General features: G+C 48.4%; 1 protein-coding gene and 1 non-coding gene across 2 annotated transcripts in view; one reads left to right on the forward strand and one right to left on the reverse strand.

Moving 5' to 3' along the window:
* The window catches only part of POLE (DNA polymerase epsilon, catalytic subunit), a 54,643-nt gene that overhangs the window by 930 nt on the left and 32,946 nt on the right, over positions 1-20,767 (forward strand). Inside the window, exons 2-20 of the mRNA XM_060119705.1 lie at positions 4,399-4,540; positions 4,985-5,065; positions 5,496-5,540; positions 5,694-5,786; positions 6,096-6,250; positions 6,892-7,033; positions 7,160-7,240; positions 7,871-7,978; positions 8,297-8,407; positions 8,680-8,765; positions 8,930-9,049; positions 10,502-10,634; positions 10,728-10,841; positions 10,952-11,164; positions 11,444-11,551; positions 15,755-15,883; positions 15,958-16,060; positions 16,147-16,293; positions 16,708-16,853. Coding sequence (XP_059975688.1) covers positions 4,399-4,540; positions 4,985-5,065; positions 5,496-5,540; positions 5,694-5,786; positions 6,096-6,250; positions 6,892-7,033; positions 7,160-7,240; positions 7,871-7,978; positions 8,297-8,407; positions 8,680-8,765; positions 8,930-9,049; positions 10,502-10,634; positions 10,728-10,841; positions 10,952-11,164; positions 11,444-11,551; positions 15,755-15,883; positions 15,958-16,060; positions 16,147-16,293; positions 16,708-16,853 — 2,257 coding nt within the window. The remainder of the gene's footprint in view (positions 1-4,398; positions 4,541-4,984; positions 5,066-5,495; positions 5,541-5,693; positions 5,787-6,095; positions 6,251-6,891; positions 7,034-7,159; positions 7,241-7,870; positions 7,979-8,296; positions 8,408-8,679; positions 8,766-8,929; positions 9,050-10,501; positions 10,635-10,727; positions 10,842-10,951; positions 11,165-11,443; positions 11,552-15,754; positions 15,884-15,957; positions 16,061-16,146; positions 16,294-16,707; positions 16,854-20,767) is intronic.
* Positions 13,930-14,001, reverse strand: TRNAR-UCU (transfer RNA arginine (anticodon UCU)). Its single transcript has one exon. It is a non-coding gene; the product is annotated as a tRNA-Arg (tRNA).

Here is a 20,767-nt window from a genome sequence, read left to right on the forward strand (position 1 = left end):
CCGGGGGCAATCCTCCGTAAGTAACACTTCAGTCTTGACTGGGTAAAGATCTGGGCCTCAGACTGAAGTTACCTGTGTTCTCTAGCAGGGCCTGGAATAGTTTTTCTGCGGTTTTGATGGAAGGTGGATCCAGAGATTTTAAAGCCATACCGTGCGGTGGTGGGTTGGTTTCCTACTGCTGCTGTAACAGACGACCACTTAGTGGCTTACACTGTACCAGTGTATTCTCAGGTCAGAAGTCCTACAACTCAAGATGGGGCAGGGCTTCTTTCGTTCGGAAGGCTTGAGGGGAGAATCTGTTCTCTTGCCCTCTGTAGCTCGTAGAGGCTTCTTTCTCCACCTTCAAAAGCAACACTGTCAGATCTCCAGTCTCTCGCTCTGATTTCTGGCTCCCTCGCGTCAGGACCCTTTGATTGCAGTGAGCCCACCCAGATAATCCCCATCTCAAAGTCCTGAACGTAAGCACACCTGCAGACTCCCTTTTGTCATGCAGGATAACACAGGTTCCTTGCATTAGGACATAGACATCTGGGGGGGGGGGTTTGTCAATTATCCTGCCTGCAACAGGTGGCTGTAATCTTTTGTGAAAAATAAGGATCCTAATCTTGAAATAGGTCATTCTGTTCTTCAAGTGGAGATGATAGACCCAAGGACTACCTTCAGGCAAAGGAGTTTTTCTTAAGCAACTCTCTGACCACTTTTGTTTATAAGTTAATAACTAGTCAAATGTGTTACAGTAATTAAAGACATGAATTCTGCACAGGCTTAGTTCAGATCTTTTTTTTTTTAAATCTGGTCTCTATTTTGTATATTTAGCTTTCTTAGACTGCTTCCTTTCTTAGACTGCACCACTCTAGACACATACATATTTTTCTCTGCTCACTGGTTTATAAAGTAGCTCATTTATTTACATTAAGACAAAAAGGCAGGACTTCCCTGGTGGTGCAATGGTTAAGAATCAGCCTGCCAACGCAGGGGACATGGGTTCGAGCCCTGGTCCGGGAAGATCCCACATGTCGCAGAGCAACTGAGCCTGTGTGCCACAACTACTGAGCCTGCGCTCTAGAGCCCGTGAGCCACAACTACTGAGCCCTCGTGCCACAACTACGGAAGCCTGCGCAGCTAGAGCCCCTGCTCCACACAAGAGAAGCCACCGCAATGAGAAGCCCTTGCTTGCCGCGACTAGAGAAAGCCCGCGCACAGCAATGAAGACCCAATGCAACCAAAAATAAATAAAATTTAAAAAAGACAAAAAGGCAAGGGATATCAATTCTTAGCTGTACATTTTTGAGGAGTGCAGAATATAGTTGGCTTAGCTAATAAATAGGCCTTCTGCCAAAAATATATAGGGTCCAGAATCTCAGAACTGCAGTTTAAAGAAGAGACTAGCTTTTTTCTGGTGGGGGGAGGGAGGGCTGCGTTGGGTCTTTGTTGCTGCTCGTGGGCTTTTCTAGTTGCAGAGAGCGGGGGCTACTCTTCGTTGCAGTGCGCGGGCTTCTCATTGCAGTGGCTTCTCTTGTTGCAGAGCACGGGCTTTAGGCATGCAGGCTTCAGTAGTTGTGGCACGAGGCCTCAGTAGTTGTGGTGCACAGGCTTAGTTGCTCCGCGGCACGTGGGATCTTCCTGGACCAGGGCTCGAACCAGTGTCCCCTGCATTAGCAGGCCGATTCTTAACCACTGCTCCACCTGGGAAGCCCTAGCATTTGTGTTTTAAGTTGGAATGCTAATAAAATAATTGTTCTGTTTTGAAGATAGATAAGCCATAATTACTCTGGTCGGTCTAGATGGGATCACACCTGTGGAGTTAAAGATTGTGAACAATTTGGGATTATCCCAACCTCTGGAATCAGAACAGTTTTGGATAGTTCTGTTGGTGGAAAGTCTTCGTCAAGTACTTAATTTAAGGTTTATGATCAAATCTGTATGAAGAGTTATTTACAAAATCCTAACCAGAGAAAGGCTTGGGAAGTTTGAAGCAGATGTACTGAGCTGAGAAGTGATTTCCCTTCTCAGTTGAGATAGTTCCTCTCACACAGAACAATATTATATCCCCACTTTTATTCATGTGTGGTTCTACTGACATCTAGACTCAGGCGTCCCAGAAGATACATCATGTTTTTAAGGTACAGTTTATTCTGCCACAGCAGGTGAGTTTCTGTAACCCCGGTTTGCTCATATGTAGTTGGTAAACAGGAGAATATCAGTAAACTGTGGAGAGTATATTGGCTCATTTGCAGTTTTCCCTAGGCAAGGGGGTTGGACTCTGCAGTAGGGAAGGAAAGAGCTCTCGGCTGGAGTGTTGCACAGACATGTGCACTGTTGGCTCTGAAGAAACTTTCATCTGAGCGCCTGCACCAGGGCCTCCCTCCCGTCTCAGGTGGCAGGCTACACTTTCCTCCTGTGCTCAGCCGTCATAAACCAGGACCTCTCCTCTCATGTTTTGCATTTAAAACAAACAGCTCTGTAAAAACATGGTTAATGACTTTGCTGTGTAGAAATTGAAGCTACCTTTCAGTGTTTATAAACCAGGTAAAAGAGAAAACGGCCTAGCCTGGGTCAGTGCTCTCTCTATACACTCAGGCACGGCAGGCCTCCTTGTTGCACTTTCCCAGATGTGTTGCAGCCACCTCCGTGTGTGTAGGAGTGCTGTGCTGTATTCACATGTGCCTTGCACAGGGTAGCACCTGAAAAGTGTTCAGTCAGTATGTTTCCAACTCAAATTCCATGACTTGAAAACACAGATGAATTAGTTCATTCAAGCTATTTCAAATAACTCTGACATTACAGAATTTTACCTTGTAGATGACAAAAAACGGATATTCCCCTCTGTTTCTAGTGATCTTTAGTAAATGTCACACATACTATATCAAGCACCCACTCAGCTACAAAGAATCCTATCCTCACATCATATGCATCACGTGATTTAATCATCACCGCTCCTTTTTGGTAGAACTAGACTCCACTCCATTGGTCATTCTTTTTTTCATACATAATACTGTGCTGCCAACTTGGCATTTTTCAAAGTGCTTTTACATTCATTGTCTCTAATGCTCATGAAAATCCTGTGTAGTAGATACTGTTAGTTGCATTTTCCAAGAAACAAACTAAATTTGGGAACTAACATTTAAAAAATAAAGAAAGAAAGAAACAGCTTTTTATTTTGAGATAATGGTAGATTCTTATGCAGTTGTAAGAAATTACACAGAGATCCCTTAACCCAGTTTCCTCCAGTGGTAACATCTGATGTAACTAGAGTGCAATGTCAGGACCAGGAAATTGACATGATACAACAATGCACGTACACTCCTATGTGTGTGTATTTAGTTTTGTGCACTTTGTGTATTCATGACCACCACCACCACCACAATCAAGATGCAGAACAGTTCTGTCCCAAGGATCCCTCGTGCTACCTTCATATAGCCACAGCCACTTCCCTTCCCCCATTCGTGGCAGCTACTAATCTGTTCTCCATCTCTAACTGGTATTTTAAGAATGCTATATACGTGGAATAAAATATGCAATTTTGGGGAGTTGGCTTTTTCACTCAGCATAATTCCCTTGAGACCCATCCAGGTTATTGTATGTATCAGTAAGTTTGTTATCCATCAGTTGTATTCCACGGGAAGGATATAACATGGGTTAACTATTCACCTGTTGAAGAATATCTGGGTTGTTTCGTAATGAACAAAGCTGCAATGAACATTCACGTGCACGTTTTTCATATGAGCACGACTTTTCTTTTCTGGGAGCAAAGCTCAGGATTGCAGTACTGGACTGTGTGCGTTTTTAATATCCCATGAAGCAGCAGTGTCCAGCCAAGGTCGTTGTCTTCATTGCTGTTCTGGTTACACAGGTGAACAAGGTTGGAGGGTTCTGCCCCAGCCCTCTTTTTCCTGAGTCCTGTTATCTTAGTGAGCTATTTTGCCAAATGTGAGGTTTTTCAGGGATGCTCCTACCATGTCACAAACGAAATTCTTTTTTTTTTTTTATTTTTTTATTAAAGAAGATGTTGGGGGTAGGAGTTAATTAATTAATTAATTAATGTTTGCTGTGTTGCATCTTCGTTTCTGTGCGAGGGCTTTCTCTAGCTGTGGCAAGCGGGGGCCACTCTTCATCGCGGTGCGCGGGCCTCACTATCGCGGCCTCTCTTGTTGTGGAGCCCAGGCTCCAGACGCGCAGGCTCAGTAGTTGTGGCTCACGGGCCTAGCTGCTCCGCGGCACGTAGGATCCTCCCAGACCAGGGCTCGAACCCGTGTCCCCTGCCTTAGCAGGCAGACCCTCAACCACTGCGCCACCAGGGAAGCCCACAAACGAAATTCTTACACTAGGCAGACTGAGGGCTGCGGGAGTAGATAGTGTCATGATCAGCGGAGACTGGATTTCTCTCCTTTCACGCAGGGACGATGGCCCCTCTGCCTCTGTCTCGGCACTCAAGCGCCTGGAGCGCAGTCAGTGGACAGATAAGATGGATCTGCGGTTTGGTTTTGAGAGACTCAAGGAGCCTGGTGAGAAGACAGGCTGGCTTATCAACATGCACCCTGTAAGCACCTGTGCTTTTCCTCCATCTTCCTCCTTCCATTCAGGAGGGTGGCTGCACCCCTTGTGGCATAGCCCTTGTCTGAAGAGTAGGTGACACCTAGCGGGAACCTGTTGTCTGGGCAATCCAGGTAGAGATGGGATTGTTTGTAGCTCTCCTGCTTTCCTCTTTAACTTCTTTGGGTCATAAAGAGGCCACTGGGAAGACTGAGGTAAGGGGCATCCCTGTTACCCGTAAGAATAAAGCTTTCAAAGTTGAGGGGGAAACGGAGAAATTCCCATTTGGAGGCTGTTATGATGCGGTTCTTGTGAATGGGGCCAGTAGTGTTTACGCAAGGGTAGAGAAAGATTTTGTTTTTAAAGTGCTCAGTTTCCCAGAAAAGGAGGAAAAGGCTCTTGTGCTGTGTGGAGGATAACTTTGTGCCCATGTTGACTGCTTCTCTTGTAGACGGAGATTTTAGATGAAGATAAACGCTTAGTTAGTGCAGTGGATTACTACTTTATTCAGGATGATGGGAGCAGATTTAAGGTAAGCCCTTGACATCCTAGAAGCTAATAACCACTCAGTAATGAGGCATAGCTGGGCTCAAAATGGCAAGTGTCCTGTTAGCTCTGCAACTGTGAGGAGAGGGGTTAGGAGGCTTGCAGTGTGCAGCTTCCTGAAGCCCTTTAGGGACATGGGCCCCTTGGAGCCACATTAGTCACCACTTAAGATGTCCTAAGAGAAGCTAGCTCAGAAAGACTGAAAGATGAGCAGCATTGTGTCTCTTAGACTCTTGCCCCTGTGATATGTGCAGGTCCTAATTTTCTATTGCACTGTCTCTCTTAAGATATGTCAAGGTCAAGGATGCATTGGATCTAGGCTAGGCTATATCACAGGCATAACAGCAAACAGCCTGTCTTCATTTTTCTTCCTTTTTTCTTTCTCATCACCCCTGAATGGGTTGTGACTCTTGCAGGTGGCCTTGCCCTATAAGCCGTATTTCTACATTGCAACCAGAAAGGTATGTCTGTGGTTCATGGCATCAGGTCAAACGACCTGTGCCTCGTTTTGTGGGGGGATTCAAAACTGGAAATAAAGAGGCTTCAAGAGAAATGAGCAAGGAAGGAAATAGATTTTACTAATGGGAAGTCCTTTCATTCTGATCCTGATTTAGGGTTGTGAGCGAGAAGTTTCGTCTTTTCTCTCTAAGAAGTTTCAGGGTAAAATTGCTAAAGTAGAGACTGTCCCTAAAGAGGATCTGGACTTGGTGAGTATCACCCAGCCCTTTCAGGGTAAATGAGGCCGGGTCCACCCTGCCCATGGGGTGAGATGGGAAGAGGACGAGTTCCACACCTGTGGGACAGTATAGATGATGGGCTTTGGTGACTGTCCCTGCATCCTCTTAGAGAACTCTAGTGGCATAGTTGGTGCCACATGCAGAGTTGAACAAGGTGCTTTGGATTTGCCAACTCTTCAAATCATTTATTTACCTTTGAATCGTCTCGCCTTATTTTCTCTCCCCAGTATAGTATTTTTTTCTCTTTGAACTCATGAGCACCATCTCTTCACTCTGTAGCCAAATCACTTGGTTGGTCTGAAACGAAATTACATTAAGCTGTCCTTCAACACCGTGGAGGACCTTGTCAAAGTGAGGAAGGAGATCTCCCCTGCTGTGAAGAAAAACCGGGAGCAGGGCCACACCAGTGATGCCTATACTGCTATGCTCACCAGGTAAGCTTCATTCACATAAGCAGAGCAGCCAGTCAGTCCACAAGGACTGTTTCCCATTTTTCCTAAGTTTACAAGATGAGTAGGAGGTGGGAAAACTCAGCAATAAAATTACCTTAATGATTGGCTCCATTCAATGTGGAAACAGTTTTGAGCAATTAGGTAGACTTTCTTTCTTTCTTTTTTTTTTTTTTTTTTGGCGGTACGCAGGCCTCTCACTGCTGTGGCCTCTCCCGTTGTGGAGCACAGGCTCCGGACACGCAGGCTCAGGGGCCATGGCTCACGGGCCTAGCCGCTCCGCGGCATGTGGGATCTTCCTGGACCGGGGCACAAACCCGTGTCCCCTGCATCGGCAGGCAGACTCTCAACCACTGTGCCACCAGGGAAGCCCTCTTTGCTCTTTTAAATGGGGTGTAACTTAGGTCCTATAAAATGAATGTCCTAAGTATACTGAACTTCCTTGTGTCTGTGGCCTGCTGCTTGGTGGGGTGGGGATCATCCAAGGTCATTCCTTACGAAGGGCCTGTCCTGATTATCTCAGCCACCTTGTAAAACTTCAGTGTTTTCATTGTATGGACACTGGTCTTCCCCCCTCCAGCCCCTAGCGGAGCATAGTTGAAAAAGCTGCTGTCTTTATTTTGCAGTGTTCTACAAGGGGGCAGTGTGATTACTGATGAAGAGGAAGCCTCTAAGAAGATTGCTGACCAGTTGGACAACATTGTGGACATGCGAGAGTACGATGTGCCCTACCACATCCGCCTCTCCATCGACCTGAAGATCCACGTGGTGAGTGGGCTGTTGCCTGTGGGCAGTTCCTGATAGCCAGGAGGTGATATTGAAGGATAGATCCATAGAGTTGACTTCCTTGGACAGGCGTAGAAGTCTTTAGTTAATGCACCACACGTCCTGCAGGCTCACTGGTACAATGTCCGGTACCGAGGAAGTGCCTCTCCAGTGGAAATTGCCCGCCGCGATGACCTCGTTGAACGACCCGTAAGTACCACTTGCATTTCTTCCATCCTAAACTTTCCAGTTGTTTTTGGAGAGTGAATTCTGCGCTGAAAGGTGAATTTGATTCAAGGATTTGTTTGCTGCTTTTTCCTCAAATACCTTCTTAAAAGAATTATGGGGTAGTTGTTTTTTTCAGCAGTTTCTGACCTGACAGTATAATTTCACTTTGCACACATACATCATCATGTGACGTCAGTATTTGAGCTAGGCTGGATCGGAACGTTTGAGGGAAAGCTCTGACTTCCATTTTCGGTTTGTCAGTTCTGTATCATATCTCCTCTATCAGGGTTGTCATAAAGGACAAAATGAGTGATGCATTTTAAAGAGCTCTGAGACTCAGGTGTTCTGTAATTCTAGACTTTTCCTGTGAACAGCTACTCTAGCATTTTCTCATACATTTAAGTTTTCATATCATCATGGTATTCTGGACGTAGGTCATTCATCCCCCTGATGCCAGTCCCACTTCCTCCTGAACCTTTCCCCACAGCAGCTTGACTCTTGCTTTTAGTAACTGGCAGTAGAGGTGGAGGTGGTGGGTGTCAAGAGGACCACAGGGTCTCCAGAGCCCAGCTTGGTTTGTGGCTGACTTAATGCTACATTTTGTCCCTTCAGGACCCTGTGGTTTTAGCATTTGACATTGAGACGACCAAACTGCCCCTCAAGTTTCCTGATGCTGAGACTGATCAGATTATGATGATTTCCTATATGATTGATGGTCAGGTGAGTGGTGCCTTCTGGGACGTAAGCTCTCTGTGAACAAGGACCATAGCTGGTCCCCAAACCAGAACAGTGTCCACCCTTGGTTAGTACTTTTTTTGTGAATAATGAGTGAGTGGAGTCCACAGAACCTGTTCTGACATCCAGCCACGCTCTGCCTTCCAGGCAAATCTGAGGATTAGGTAGCGTGTCTCTTCCTGGGAAAGCCAGGGCGCTTCAAGTTGCTGCAGAGATTTTGTAGCGAGTCTCTGGGCTGCGTGTGAGAGGTGTGTCTTTGGCTTTGTGTCTCTAACTCATACTGACTGCTAATGAACTTTCCAGGGCTACCTCATCACCAACAGGGAGATCGTCTCAGAAGATATAGAAGATTTCGAGTTCACCCCCAAGCCAGAATATGAGGGGCCCTTCTATGTCTTCAATGCGCCTGATGAGGTAGAGGTGTCACTTGGGAAACTGCCTGATGTTTGGGGTAGAGTGGGAAGGGGAGGCAGGCCTGGTGACCCTCTTAGGCCTCGGCATTCCTTTAATCATAGCAGCAGCTGGACTCAGTCCCCAGTGGCTGGTCCTCGTTCACCTGGAGGCCCCGTTGGGTTGGAAGTAACAGGCTCATGTGGGGTTGCTGCTCCTCAGCTTTGGAGAGCTGCCTGGAAATCGCTTGAAGGAGAGTAAAAGCAATCCTGACTGCTAAGATTTGTTGAATTCAGGTTCATCTAATCCAAAGATGGTTCGAACACATCCAGGAGACCAAACCCAACATCATGGTCACCTATAATGGGGACTTTTTTGACTGGTGAGTCAGAACAGGGGAGCAGGAGCATCGCCGGGTGACGTGGTGGGCTCCTCACTGCGTTTGAAGGGAGCTCGTGTGAGGCGTCCCCTGGGGGCTGTCTGCCCTGTCTCTGTAGGAATTAGAGACTCACTGCCCCACACGCTTGTCCATCCTCTCGTCATTAGGCCGTTTGTGGAGGCCAGAGCAGCGGTCCATGGACTGAGCATGTACCAGGAGATTGGGTTCCAGAAGGACAGCCAGGGGGAGTACAAAGCACCCCAGTGCATCCACATGGACTGTCTCAGGTAGGCCCCACAGCTCACCTGGCAGCCGGTCACAGTGTCTCATGAGGGCTTTCTGTGAGTGAGGTCCAGGGTTCCCTTCTCGCACATGCTGGTCCTGTCCACAAGAAGTAGCTCCCATCGTCTGAGAGAAGAGTGGCTGCCGCCTCTGCCCAGGTCCCGGGATGTGTCTTTCATCGTTTGTTCATCATTCATTCAGTCAGCAAACATGCTGAGCACTGGTCCTCAGGGTGTGGAAACCAGACCAGAAAGAAAGACCTGGTAGAGTGAGGCCCGGTGCTATGGGAGCTCGTGGAGGGACCTTGGCTTCCCACACGAGGTTGGGATGTGGTAGTCAGGCTCGTGCATGGTGTCCAGACAGGCTGGGGTGTCCAGGCTGAGGACAAGTGTGCAAGGTGGCCCAGAGTGCTGAGAGGCAAGGCTGGAGTGGAAGGAGGTGTCGTGGGCTTTCTGTGCCTGGTGGGGAGGGGGTTTTATCTTGGTGGTCATGGGGAGCCATTGATGCGTTTTCTCTTTAGCCCTGGTGTTATGGCACTTGGATTGAAGGGGCAAGCCAGGTCCTAACATGCACAGGAGTGAAGAGGGCTGGACTAGAGATATTTGAGAGCCGAGGACTTGGGGATCTGTAGATTTGGGGACAGGTGCAGGAGGCATGGGGAACTCTGGTTCTCAGGGCTTGGGGTGGGCTCATGGGGGAATAGAACAGAGCTCGGGTTCCGAGTAGAAGCAGGCCTGGGAGCCCTACCCACATGGAGGGCCTGGAGACTGTGGGGCACCATGATGTGGTTAAAAAAAAAAAAAAAAAACAACAAAGTGATAGTTGATAGATTCTCAAGAAGAGAAGTAAAAGAGAAGCGGGCACCCTCAGTGGCGGCAGCAGTGCCATGGAGGCCCCAGCGGGGCATTTCTGAGGGAGAGGACGCCCACAGGGCAGAGAGGCTAAGGGAGGTGAGACTGGAGGCTGCCAGTAAGAAGACGTGGGTCCTAGAGAGACTCATGGGGAAGAGGTGGAGACAGGCACGAGGTGGCCTGGAGCGTTTCTGTGCTAAATGGATGGTGCGAGAGGGTGAGGAGAATTTGACAACAGGGTGTGAGGGGCGGGGAGAGCAGGGCAGAGCCGGGCGGAGCCTGGCTGTGGAGGGGATCCAGAAGGCCAGAGGGTGCAGGTTCCTGCCTGCTCACCTTTGTGCTTCTCTGTGAGGCTGAGAGGAAGGCCATGGGGCTGGAGGGACTGGCTCTGGCATCTCCTTGTTTGTGAGTTTGTCTGTGAAATTGACTGGATCTGGGTGAAAGCTTTTCACAAAGGGCCTGCACCACGTGACGCCTTGGAGATCTTTGGGATACCCATCAGGACCCTGCATCTTCCTGGGGTGTGTCCAGCTTTGCAACCTCTCACAGGTTCCTGGGCTTCATCTCAGAATCATCTCTGGCTTTTGCTCTCTTTCTCATTCCCAGGTGGGTGAAGAGGGACAGTTACCTTCCTGTGGGCAGCCACAACCTCAAAGCAGCTGCCAAAGCCAAGCTGGGCTATGACCCCGTGGAACTGGACCCTGAGGACATGTGCCGGATGGCCACTGAGCAGCCCCAGGCGCGTACACTGCCTCGCTGAGTTGCCCTTCGGCTGGGGGTGGTGGCCTGCTGGGCGTCTCATTGACCTTACTCTCGGATATTCTGTCCTTAGATGCTGGCCACCTACTCGGTGTCAGACGCAGTGGCCACATACTACCTGTACATGAAGTACGTCCACCCTTTTATATTCGCCCTGTGCACCATTATCCCCATGGAGCCCGATGAGGTCAGTGCCTCTCCTGGCCCGCTGCCTGCCAGGGGTGGTCCCAGGCAGCTGATGTGGACGCAGCTGTTGGATTTTGGTGTTTAGCTGAAAGCCTGGCGTTTCCCCCATAGGTGCTGCGGAAGGGCTCCGGGACGCTGTGTGAGGCCTTGCTGATGGTACAGGCCTTCCACGCCAACATCGTCTTCCCCAACAAGCAGGAGCCAGAGTTCAGCAAGCTGACAGATGATGGCCACGTGCTGGACGCCGAGACCTACGTGGGTGGCCACGTGGAAGCCCTGGAGTCGGGCGTGTTCCGCAGCGATATCCCCTGCCGGTTCCGGATGGTGCGCCCCCTCCTGAGGCTCCTGAAGCCGGGCCTCTTCCCACCAGTGCTGTGGGCGGACCCAGGAGGGACCCAGCCCACAAGGGCTGAAATAAAGCCCTCGCCCCGTGGGCCCCTCGCCAGCCGTCCTTTGTCTGGCCTGCCCTTTAGGGTGCCCCTTAGGGCGAGCACTTGGCTCCTTCTGGAGCATTCTCTGTGTAGCGTCCCACCTGAGGCAGGTTACTTGGTACGAGGGCATTTTCCTCTCTTACTCATGTCCTCTCTTGGTTGTTTGTGTTAGAATCCTGCTGCCTTTGACTTCCTGCTGCAGCGGGTGGAGAAGACCATGCGTCACGCCATCGAGGAAGAGGAGAAGGTGCCCATGGAGCAGGTCACCAACTTCCAAGAGGTGACGCCTGGGGACTGGAGGGGGACAGTCTGCTTACATGCCTCGCCTTGCACATTGGCTTCTTTCATCGGCATGTTGTGCACCTATTGTGTGGTGGCGCTTGGGCGCTGAGACAGAGGACACGGGGCCTGGTCTGGTCTAGTTAGGACAGGAGAGCGTGGTGCTCACAGTGAGTGACTCGATTTAGTGAGGTGGGAGAATTTCACAGAGATGGCGAAGGCTTTCGGGACAACGTGGTGTGATGTGGGAGAGAGGAAGGCAAGTGAAGGGTTTCGTGCCCGTTCACCTGAACTGTATTTTGTAGGCAATGAGGAGCCATTGGAGGATTTTTACTTTTTATTGTCAAGAGACTTTAAAAAATGATGGTAGGAGTTCCTACAAATTACAGGGCAGAATATAGTGACTGTAAAGTCCATCACATAATGGTTAGAAAACGCCATATGCAAAGTGTGTCCCATGGCTGGAGGCCCCGGGCACCTCCCACCTCGCTGTCCTGTTCCTTTGGATGCGGCACATCTCGGGTCTCTGTCAGGTCCTGCTCACACTTTAACATATTCAGCGGCTTTAGTACTTTGCAGTTCTTCCCAGTTCTAGGATTGATTCCAAGAAACGCCTCATAACAGATTCACCAGGCAAAATTCGAACAAGAACGTGTGCACATGCTCTGCAAACTATGAAGCACCGTGCAGCTCTTGCCAGCTGCAGCTGTCATGTGCTTTGGGAACTCTCCATGAACCAACTTGAGAGGAGAGTCTAGGCTGAATAACAAATAGGAGTTAAAGAACAGCTTGAAAGGAACAAAGTTACTACTTTCTTTTTTGTTGGGCTGGTGTGGGGGTGGGCGCAGCAGGCGGGATCTTAGTTCCCAGACGACCAGGGGTCAAACCCAGGCCCCTGGCAGTGAGAGCACTGGGTCCTGAGCACTGGACCGCCAGGGAGTTCCCAAAAGATACTACTTTCACGTCCAAGAACCAATGAGATGAATTAGGAATGAGGCTGAAGGTGTGCTAACTGGAGGGACCCCAGACACCTTAGTGACTCTGGATGTGAGCTCTTCCTAGGTGACAGGTAGTACGTCTTCGTAGCTGTCTCCAAAGTCCCTGAAACTTCTCTGTAGGGTGGCCCAGGGTCTTTAGGGGCAGGGCAGCAGGTTCACCTTTTTGCTCCTGAGTGATCATCTGGGCAGTGGTACGATGACAGCTGGTGGGAGGTGTCAGCTGGGGGCTCACAGCGACGTCTGGCCTGTCCAGGTGTCATCCCCTGTCATCCCAGCCTTCCGCCCTCTATTTGGGTCGTCTTCATCTTCCCTCCAGAGCAGCATTTCAGAGCTTGCCTTAGCACAGAGATGGATGGGGGATTGTTCTCCAAATGGCTCATTTGCCTGAGATTCAGTTAGAAACAATAAGTATTACGTTTCTGGTATTTCCTGTTCTACTTGATAGATGTTCCTTTTAGTCATTTTTTCCTTACTAGTTTGAGTTTGACTCCTTTGGAGGGTTTTAAGGAATTTTTTAATACTAAGGGCAATTTTGCATTCAAGTGATTTTCTAATGTGACTTTACCAAAGTAAATGTATTTCATAAAAGATGGCTACCCTTCTGATTGATGTTTTTCTTCTGGTTAATTTTTGCATAATTTAGATGTTTTCCAGTTTATACTTGAATGTCTAGAGATTGGCAGACTATAGCCCATAAGACCTGTTTTTGTACAGTCAGCAAGCTAAGAATGGTTTTCATATTTTTTAAATATTGTAAAAAAATATGTGATAGACTGTGGCCACAAAACCTGAAGTATTTATTATCTGGTCCTTCACAGAGGTTTGCCGACCCCAGATCTAAAGGGTTTTTTTTAGCCAGCTTGTCTAAGAATGCCAGTGTGTTAAATTAAATTATCTAATGAATATATTAGAATAACTCCTAAACACGGTAGTTTTCAAACTTTAGCGTTGCATACACTTTGGATAAAATGAACTTATCAAATAAGTACATGCCTAATGTTCTGGTTTAACTAGGTGTTACATTTGGGGAGTGAATAAAAATAAAAATAAAACACAATTACATGGCTATCAGAAGCCTGTTTAGCCTTTTATAGTTTCAGTGACTGTTTTTGTTTTTTAGGACAATATTTTTATTTCTAGAAGCTCTATTGGTTCTTTTTCAAATATGCTTTACTTCTTTAAAGTGGACTTTTTCTCTTCCTGTGTTTTATTTATTTTCTAATTTTAATTTTTTTTGAAGTATAGTGATTTATAATGTTTCAGGTGTACAGCAATGTGATTCAGTTTTATATATATATATATATGCATACATATGTACATACATATGCATATATTCTTTTTTTTTTTTTTTGTCTGTGCTGTGTGGCTTGCAGGATCTTAGTTCCCCAACCAGGGATTGAACCCGTGCCCCTGCAGTAGAGGTGCAGAGTCCTAACCACTGGACCACCAGGGAATTCCCTATATATATTTTTTTTTTCATATTCTTTTCAATTATAGGTTATTACGGGATATTGAATATAATTCCCTGTGCTGTACAGTAGGTCTTTGTTGTTTCTCTCCCTGTGTTTTAGATTTTTGGTTTTTATTGTCTTTAATAGGCCTCCTTTTAGCATGTTTACTCCAGGAGGTTACTTCTTTGACGTTCTCGGGTCTCCTCCCACTGTGTCTGCTCTCAGTTATGGTGGGTGTTTTTTCCCCATGCTCTGCAATTTTGGAATGTGAATTCCTCTTCAGTAGGAGGACTGTCAGGTAATTTTACAGTTTCTTCCTGGTTCCACAAAGGTGACACAGGCCTGATGTCCCTTCTTATCTGGTTCCTTGGCTGGAGGGTCTCAGTCTTAGTGGAGAGTTTAATGCAAATCACAGACCTCTTAGCACCCGTGATGACAGATGCTCAGGGAGGATACTTTCTTTGCCCAGAGCCCAGAATGCACATGGTTTTGGTGAGCAGACTTGTTCTAGTTTATTCTTTCATGGAGGTGGCCTTTGAGAGTCCTGCCTTTATCTGGGGCTCTGTGTTTTGTCTCCCTGTTGTGTGTGGCCTGCTCCTCCCTGAGGAGGCATGAGAAGTGTGAAGGAAAGAGCTCACAGCACAGGCCTGAGGCCGCTGACCTCGGAAAGGCCTGCTGCACGGCTGCCCTCGGCATCTGGGAACTCAGGTTCCAGCAGGTTTCTCGCTTCCCTCTGATAGGAAGGCCTCACGGACGCTCAGGTTGCTTGCGCAAACAAGGTGGTCTGTGCTGAGCACCTGCTTTCCTTCTGGGAGTCCAGGTTTGGTCCATGCAGGCAGAGCTGCCTACGTGAACGGCCCCCAGTAAGAACCCTGGGCACTGGGTCTCCACGAGCTTCCCTGGGAGACAGCGCTTCTCATGTGTTGTCACGGCTTGATGCTGGAAGAATTCAGCTCATCCAAGCTTGAGCCCGGGCTCTTCCTCAAGCGCCTTTTCCCTGCTGATTGAGCTCTGTGTCTTTTCCCTGTGAGTCACCAAACCTGGGGATGGTCTTGGGGACCCCAACACAGGGCCCGGCCCTGCCAGGCACCCATTGAGTCAACTCACTGCTCTGGTTTTGAGTCTGCTCGTCACTTTTGTTCTCTGGGGATGACTTAGAAGCTCAGAACTGCATTTACAGGGATAGTTTTCACATTTCATCTAGGATTTCTAGGTGGTTGGCATTAGGAGGGTTTTTAAGCTGACACCTTTGGCTGGAAACAGAATCTGATTCATTGGTTTATAAAGTAAGGCTGGAAACAGTCTAGCATCGCAGTTCAGAGCAGGTGTTTGGTCTAAGGGGCCCCGTTCTCGAGCCCATACTAACCTCTTGAAACTTCTCATCCATCAGATGAGGGATTGCTGGGCTGTGGATGTTGTGTCACACACCTGCACCATGGGGGCACTCGGGGCACCCAGGAAGCGTGGCTCTTGATAATCTAGCTGGGTCCCCTACTTGCTAGCAGATGGGCCGTGCCATGTGAGGCCACAGACTCTGCACTTTTCTCCCGACCCCCAGAGTTCTTTGGGGTGGAGGCAGCTGCTTCCCGTGATGCTGTCCTGTCTTTTCTTGCAAGTCCCCTGCACCTCCAGGGCCTGGTGTTGGTGCCTGTCATCTGTCGTCCGTCTGCAACCCATGGTGCTTTCTCTGTCACTGTACAGTCTCCAGTTTTCGTCTTGGTCGCCAGCCTCCACTTCTTTCCCCTTTCTCTGTAGGTGTGTGATCAGATTAAGACCAAGCTCACCTCCCTGAAAGATGTTCCTAACCGAATTGAGTGTCCCCTTATCTACCACCTGGACGTGGGGGCCATGTACCCCAACATCATCTTGACGAACCGCCTGCAGGTGAGAGAGATTCTCACATCAGAATCAAGCTCTTCTGCCCAAACCCTAATTGCTCCCCTCCTATCCCCTCACAGCCCTCTGCCATGGTGGATGAGGCCACCTGTGCTGCCTGTGACTTCAACAAGCCTGGAGCAAACTGCCAGAGGAAGATGGCCTGGCAGTGGAGGGGCGAGTTCAGTGAGTGTCCGCCCTGGGTGGTGCTGCTCAGCAGGAAGCAGTGGCTGGGTCTCTATCACAGACTCTCTTCCCATCACCCCTCCCAGTGCCAGCCAGTCGCAGCGAGTATCATCGGATCCAGCACCAGCTGGAGTCAGAGAAGTTCCCTCCCTTGACCCCAGAGGGCCCAGCCCGGGCCTTTCACGAGCTGTCCCGCGAGGAGCAGGCTAAATACGAGAAGCGGAGGCTGGCAGGTGAGCGGTTGGGACGGCGCACATCTCCACAGGCTGCGTTTTCTCTGACTTGAGTCTTCGTTGGGCTGTGTTGGTGTGTCACACCTGGAGGTCAGTCGAACCAGTTGTTGAACTAGATGAGACCACTGTGAACTAGTTTTTCCTATAGGCTTCTTTTTGTCATTTATCCTTCAGTGCATGTTCAGCTACCAAACCCTCCTTCCTGTGGTCTTCGTGTGTTTGGTCCACTCATACGGGGCTGCCGTTTCTTTGATCTGCTTCACTCGCACATGTCTTTCTGAGTTTTCTGCTCCTTTGCATTAACCTAAAAAGCCACGTTTGTTGGCATCCATTGCCTAGCTTTGTTGGCTGTGTCCAGGAGGCCTGTCTGCTGTGTGGAGTCTCACATGCCCCCCACTCTCAACTGTGCCTCAGATTACTGCCGGAAGGCATACAAGAAAATCCACGTGACCAAGGTGGAAGAACGTCTCACCACCATCTGCCAGCGGGAGAACTCCTTCTATGTGGACACAGTGCGTGCCTTTCGTGACAGGCGCTACGAGTTCAAAGGTCTCCACAAGGTGAGCCTGACCTTTGTGAGGTCGGAACAGAGTCTAGTTTCTGAGGTGAAAATCCTTGCTTGGCGCTGTCTGGATGTGTTACTCCCCACTCTGGGCTGGTACCTGCATTCAGACAATAAGTATGCGGTTGTTCTTAACTTTGAAGAATTAAGGGCCTGGGGCCTCACAACTATTCTGAACGATTGCTTTTAAAGTAATTATCTAGAGCAGGGGGTCAGCAAACTGGCTGGGCCAGCCATTTTTATAAATAAAGTTTTATTGGAACTGAGCTGCATTTGCCCGCAGCAGGGAGGGAGCAGCAGAAACTGAGGCCTGCATGTGTACAGTACACACCATGTGGCCCTTTACTTTGCCAACCTCTGACCAGGAGAAGTGAGGGGAGTGTTTTTACTGACATGTTTGATCCAGTAGGATTAAGGGAAATACATAGAAATACATAGCAATACCTCAGTTGTAATATCAACAAGTAATTGTGTTCTATTTAAGCAAATCATTTTTTTCTGAGAGACCTTCCTTCACTGCTAGACTCAGTGAGTCTTCACATCCCACCCTGCCTTGAGAGACTGTCATCATTGTGCTTTATTATTATCATTTTTAACTTTTTTGGTTTTTTATTATGATAAAATATACACATGAAATCTAACATTTTTAAGTGTACAGTTTAGCGGCATTAAGCAAATTCACATTGTTGTGCAGGTATCACCACCATCCCTTTCCAGAACTCTTCATCTTGCAAAAATGAAACTCTTTTCTACCTTAACAGTAACCCTCCGTTCTGTACCTTCTGTGGACTTTGGTCACTCTAGGGACCTCATATAAATGGAGTCCCACAGGATTTGTCCTTCTGTGACTAGGTTATTTCTCTTAGCCTAATGTCGTTGAGGTTCATTCATGTTGTAGCTTATGTCAGAATTTCCTTTTTTTTTTTTTTTTTTGTGGTACGCGGGCCTCTCACCGCTGTTGGCCCCCCACCCCGCCACGGAGCACAGGCTCCAGACGTGCAGGCTCAGCGGCCATGGCTCACGGGCCCAGCCGCTCCGCGGCACGTGGGATCCTCCCAGACCGGGGCACGAACCCACGCCCCGTGCATCAGCAGGCGGACTCTCAACCACTGCGCCACCAGGGAAGCCCCAGAATTTCCTTTTTAAGGCTGAATAATATTCCACTGTATGGACCTAACACATCTTGTTTATCCAGTCATCCATTGGTGGACAGTTGGGTTGCTTCCATGTTTTAGGTATTGTGAATATTTCTGCTGTGAATTATTCACCCATGGTGTACAGGCATCTCTTTGAGATCCTGCTTGCAGTTCTTTTGGATATATACCCCGAAGTGGAATTGCTGAATCATATGGCGATTGTATTTTTTTTCTTAAAGGAGAAAAATTTTATTTTACTTAAAAAAATTTTTTTAATATTTAATAAGAGTTTCAGAACTTTTTTAAAATTAATTAATTATTTATTTATTTTTGGCTGTGTTGGGTCTTCGTTTCTGTGCGAGGGCTTTCTCTAGTTGTGGCGAGCGGGGGCCGCTCTTCATCACGGTGCGCGGGCCTCTCACTGTCGCGGCCTCTCTTGTTGCGGAGCACAGGCTCCAGACGTGCAGGCTCAGTAGTTGTGGCTCACGGGCCTAGTTGCTCCGCGGCGTGTGGGATCTTCCCAGACCAGGGCTCAAACCCATGTCCCCTGTGTTGGCAGGCAGATTCTCAACCACTGCGCCACCAGGGAAGCCCTACTTTTAAATTTTTAATTAATTTATTTGGTTGTGCTGGATCTTAGTTGAGGCTCACTGGCTCCTTAGTTGCGGCATGCATGTAGGATCTAGTTCCCTGACCAGGGATCGAACCTGGGCCCCCTGCGTTGGGAGTGCGGAGTCTTAACCACTGGACCACCAGGGAAGTCCCGGTAATTGTGTTTTTAATCTTTTGAGGAACCACCATTCCTTCTCACTTTATTTTAATTAAACTCTTGAGTTCCATGTTTATCTGTCTGCCTCATCAGAGTGCCGGAAGTGTAGTGACTGTCGTGTTCTTTAGAGTTTAACATCTTACCTGGCACATAGTAGGCACTCAATAAATATCTTAATTTTTTTTTGTTCTTTAAATACCAAACCTTTAAAAAAAATTTCTTCTCACATTGGACGGGGAATTTGCTGAAATATTTATGGCCGCCTTTGCATTTCTTTATCAGTTGCTTGTACTAGGGACCTCCTGAGTAGCTCTTGTTTCCCTAGTTAATAAGACACAGATGGGCCTGGCTTCTTGTCCTAGGGTACCTCAGGACGGCCATTCGCATCACGGAAGCTGGCAGTGCGGTGTCGCTGGCCCCCTACACTTCCTGTTAGCTGAGACTCGCTTCATTTCGATGGAGCAGGGGGAGCTAAGCTGCCACACGCCAGCCTCACAGCTGCTGGGGCTGAGCTGGGGGAGCTGAGCTGTCCGTCGGCCTCTTTGAGGCTCAGCATCCCGGGAGGTACAGCCTGTGTGACACGAGGACCAGGTGTCACCGTGTTGAGCCTCCCACCCTGACCCCGGCTGGCACCGGGCGTTCCTGGGGTCCTGCGTGCCCCCTCCCCACCCCCTCAGCACTAACAGCCTGACGTCTTCTCGTGTGATACAAATCCTGGAAAGCCTTTCATTCACTCAGCACGTTTACTGAGTGCCTGTTATGTGCCCGACACTCTTCTAGGTACTGAAAAGTTATCAGCTGGGGGAGTAAAGGTGAGATGTTCTGAGGTGGAAGGAGAATGTCTGGTGTTTGGCCACTGTGGCAGCAGGTAGCCTAGCAAACGGAAAGAAGTGCTGCTCAGGCAGGAAGTGAGTTCATACGCCCCCGAGCGTCCATGGCTGTCACCCTCCCTAGTGGCTGTGTCTACTTGACTGAGGTGACATTGACGTGGGATAATAAATCTGACCCTTTCAGGTGGGCAGTTCTATGAATTTTGACAAACGCATACAGCTGTGTAACCACCACCACGGTGACGAGAACATTTCCTTTGCAACCAGTTACAGTAGCACACGGTCCTGGTTAGCACTACGGTGTCCATCTTCCACCGCTTGGTCTAGTGTCCGGTAAACAGTTGTGTGTTCATAAGTATTGGCTAAGGGGTAAATGGTTATTCTAAGATGTTGCCTCTAATGACGTGCACTTTGCTTTCAGTCAGTGGTTTGTGAGTGAGACCCTGTCACTCAGTTTGTCCAGTCTATTAATAAGAGAGTAAATGGAATAACAGGACTTGGAACGGGAGCCCCTGGGCCTCTAGTGGAACGAAACCCCTGCCTCTGTCACTGGTCTTCAGACGTGGATTTCATCCCCTTCTCCAGTTAGCTGCCAGGTTCTGAGTTCTGTTCCAGGAGGCTGAAGTTGCCCCAAGTCTGAGGTGTCCAAGTGAGTTGTTGCTGTCATAGAGTATTTTCTCCTAGTCCTAGTCTCACAAAAAATAAGAATGTAATATCGATATATTCCTTTGTGTTCAGAACTCCTTTCAGGATATCTGTCTTACATGGGGCAGTTCTAGATTGAAGGTGATTCTGGATTGGTGAGAACCAAGCATGCCGACCCTATGAGGAACAAGTTGATGTTGTTTCCATGTTAAGTTTCTCGGGTGTAATAATAGCATTGAGGTTACGCAGGAGGATGTTCTTGTTCCTGGAAATTGTGTGCTTAAGTATTTAGGGGGCTCCGGTCATGAGAGCTACGTCTTTCCATTGTTTGTGCCAATAGAGAGAGAGAGAGCGAGAATGGAATAAAGGAAATATGGCAAAAAATATCAACAGTGGCCCCTATGCATATGGTCTTCACTCTACTTTTTTTCAAGTTTCCTATAGACTGGAAATTTGCAACATAGTAAACCTTGGGCCACTGGCCATAGAGAATGTACGCTGGAAGAGTGGGGGGTGATCAGCCTGTGCGGGT

Source organism: Mesoplodon densirostris, chromosome 15, assembly GCF_025265405.1.
Source record: "Mesoplodon densirostris isolate mMesDen1 chromosome 15, mMesDen1 primary haplotype, whole genome shotgun sequence".
NCBI classification, from domain to species: domain Eukaryota; kingdom Metazoa; phylum Chordata; class Mammalia; order Artiodactyla; family Ziphiidae; genus Mesoplodon; species Mesoplodon densirostris.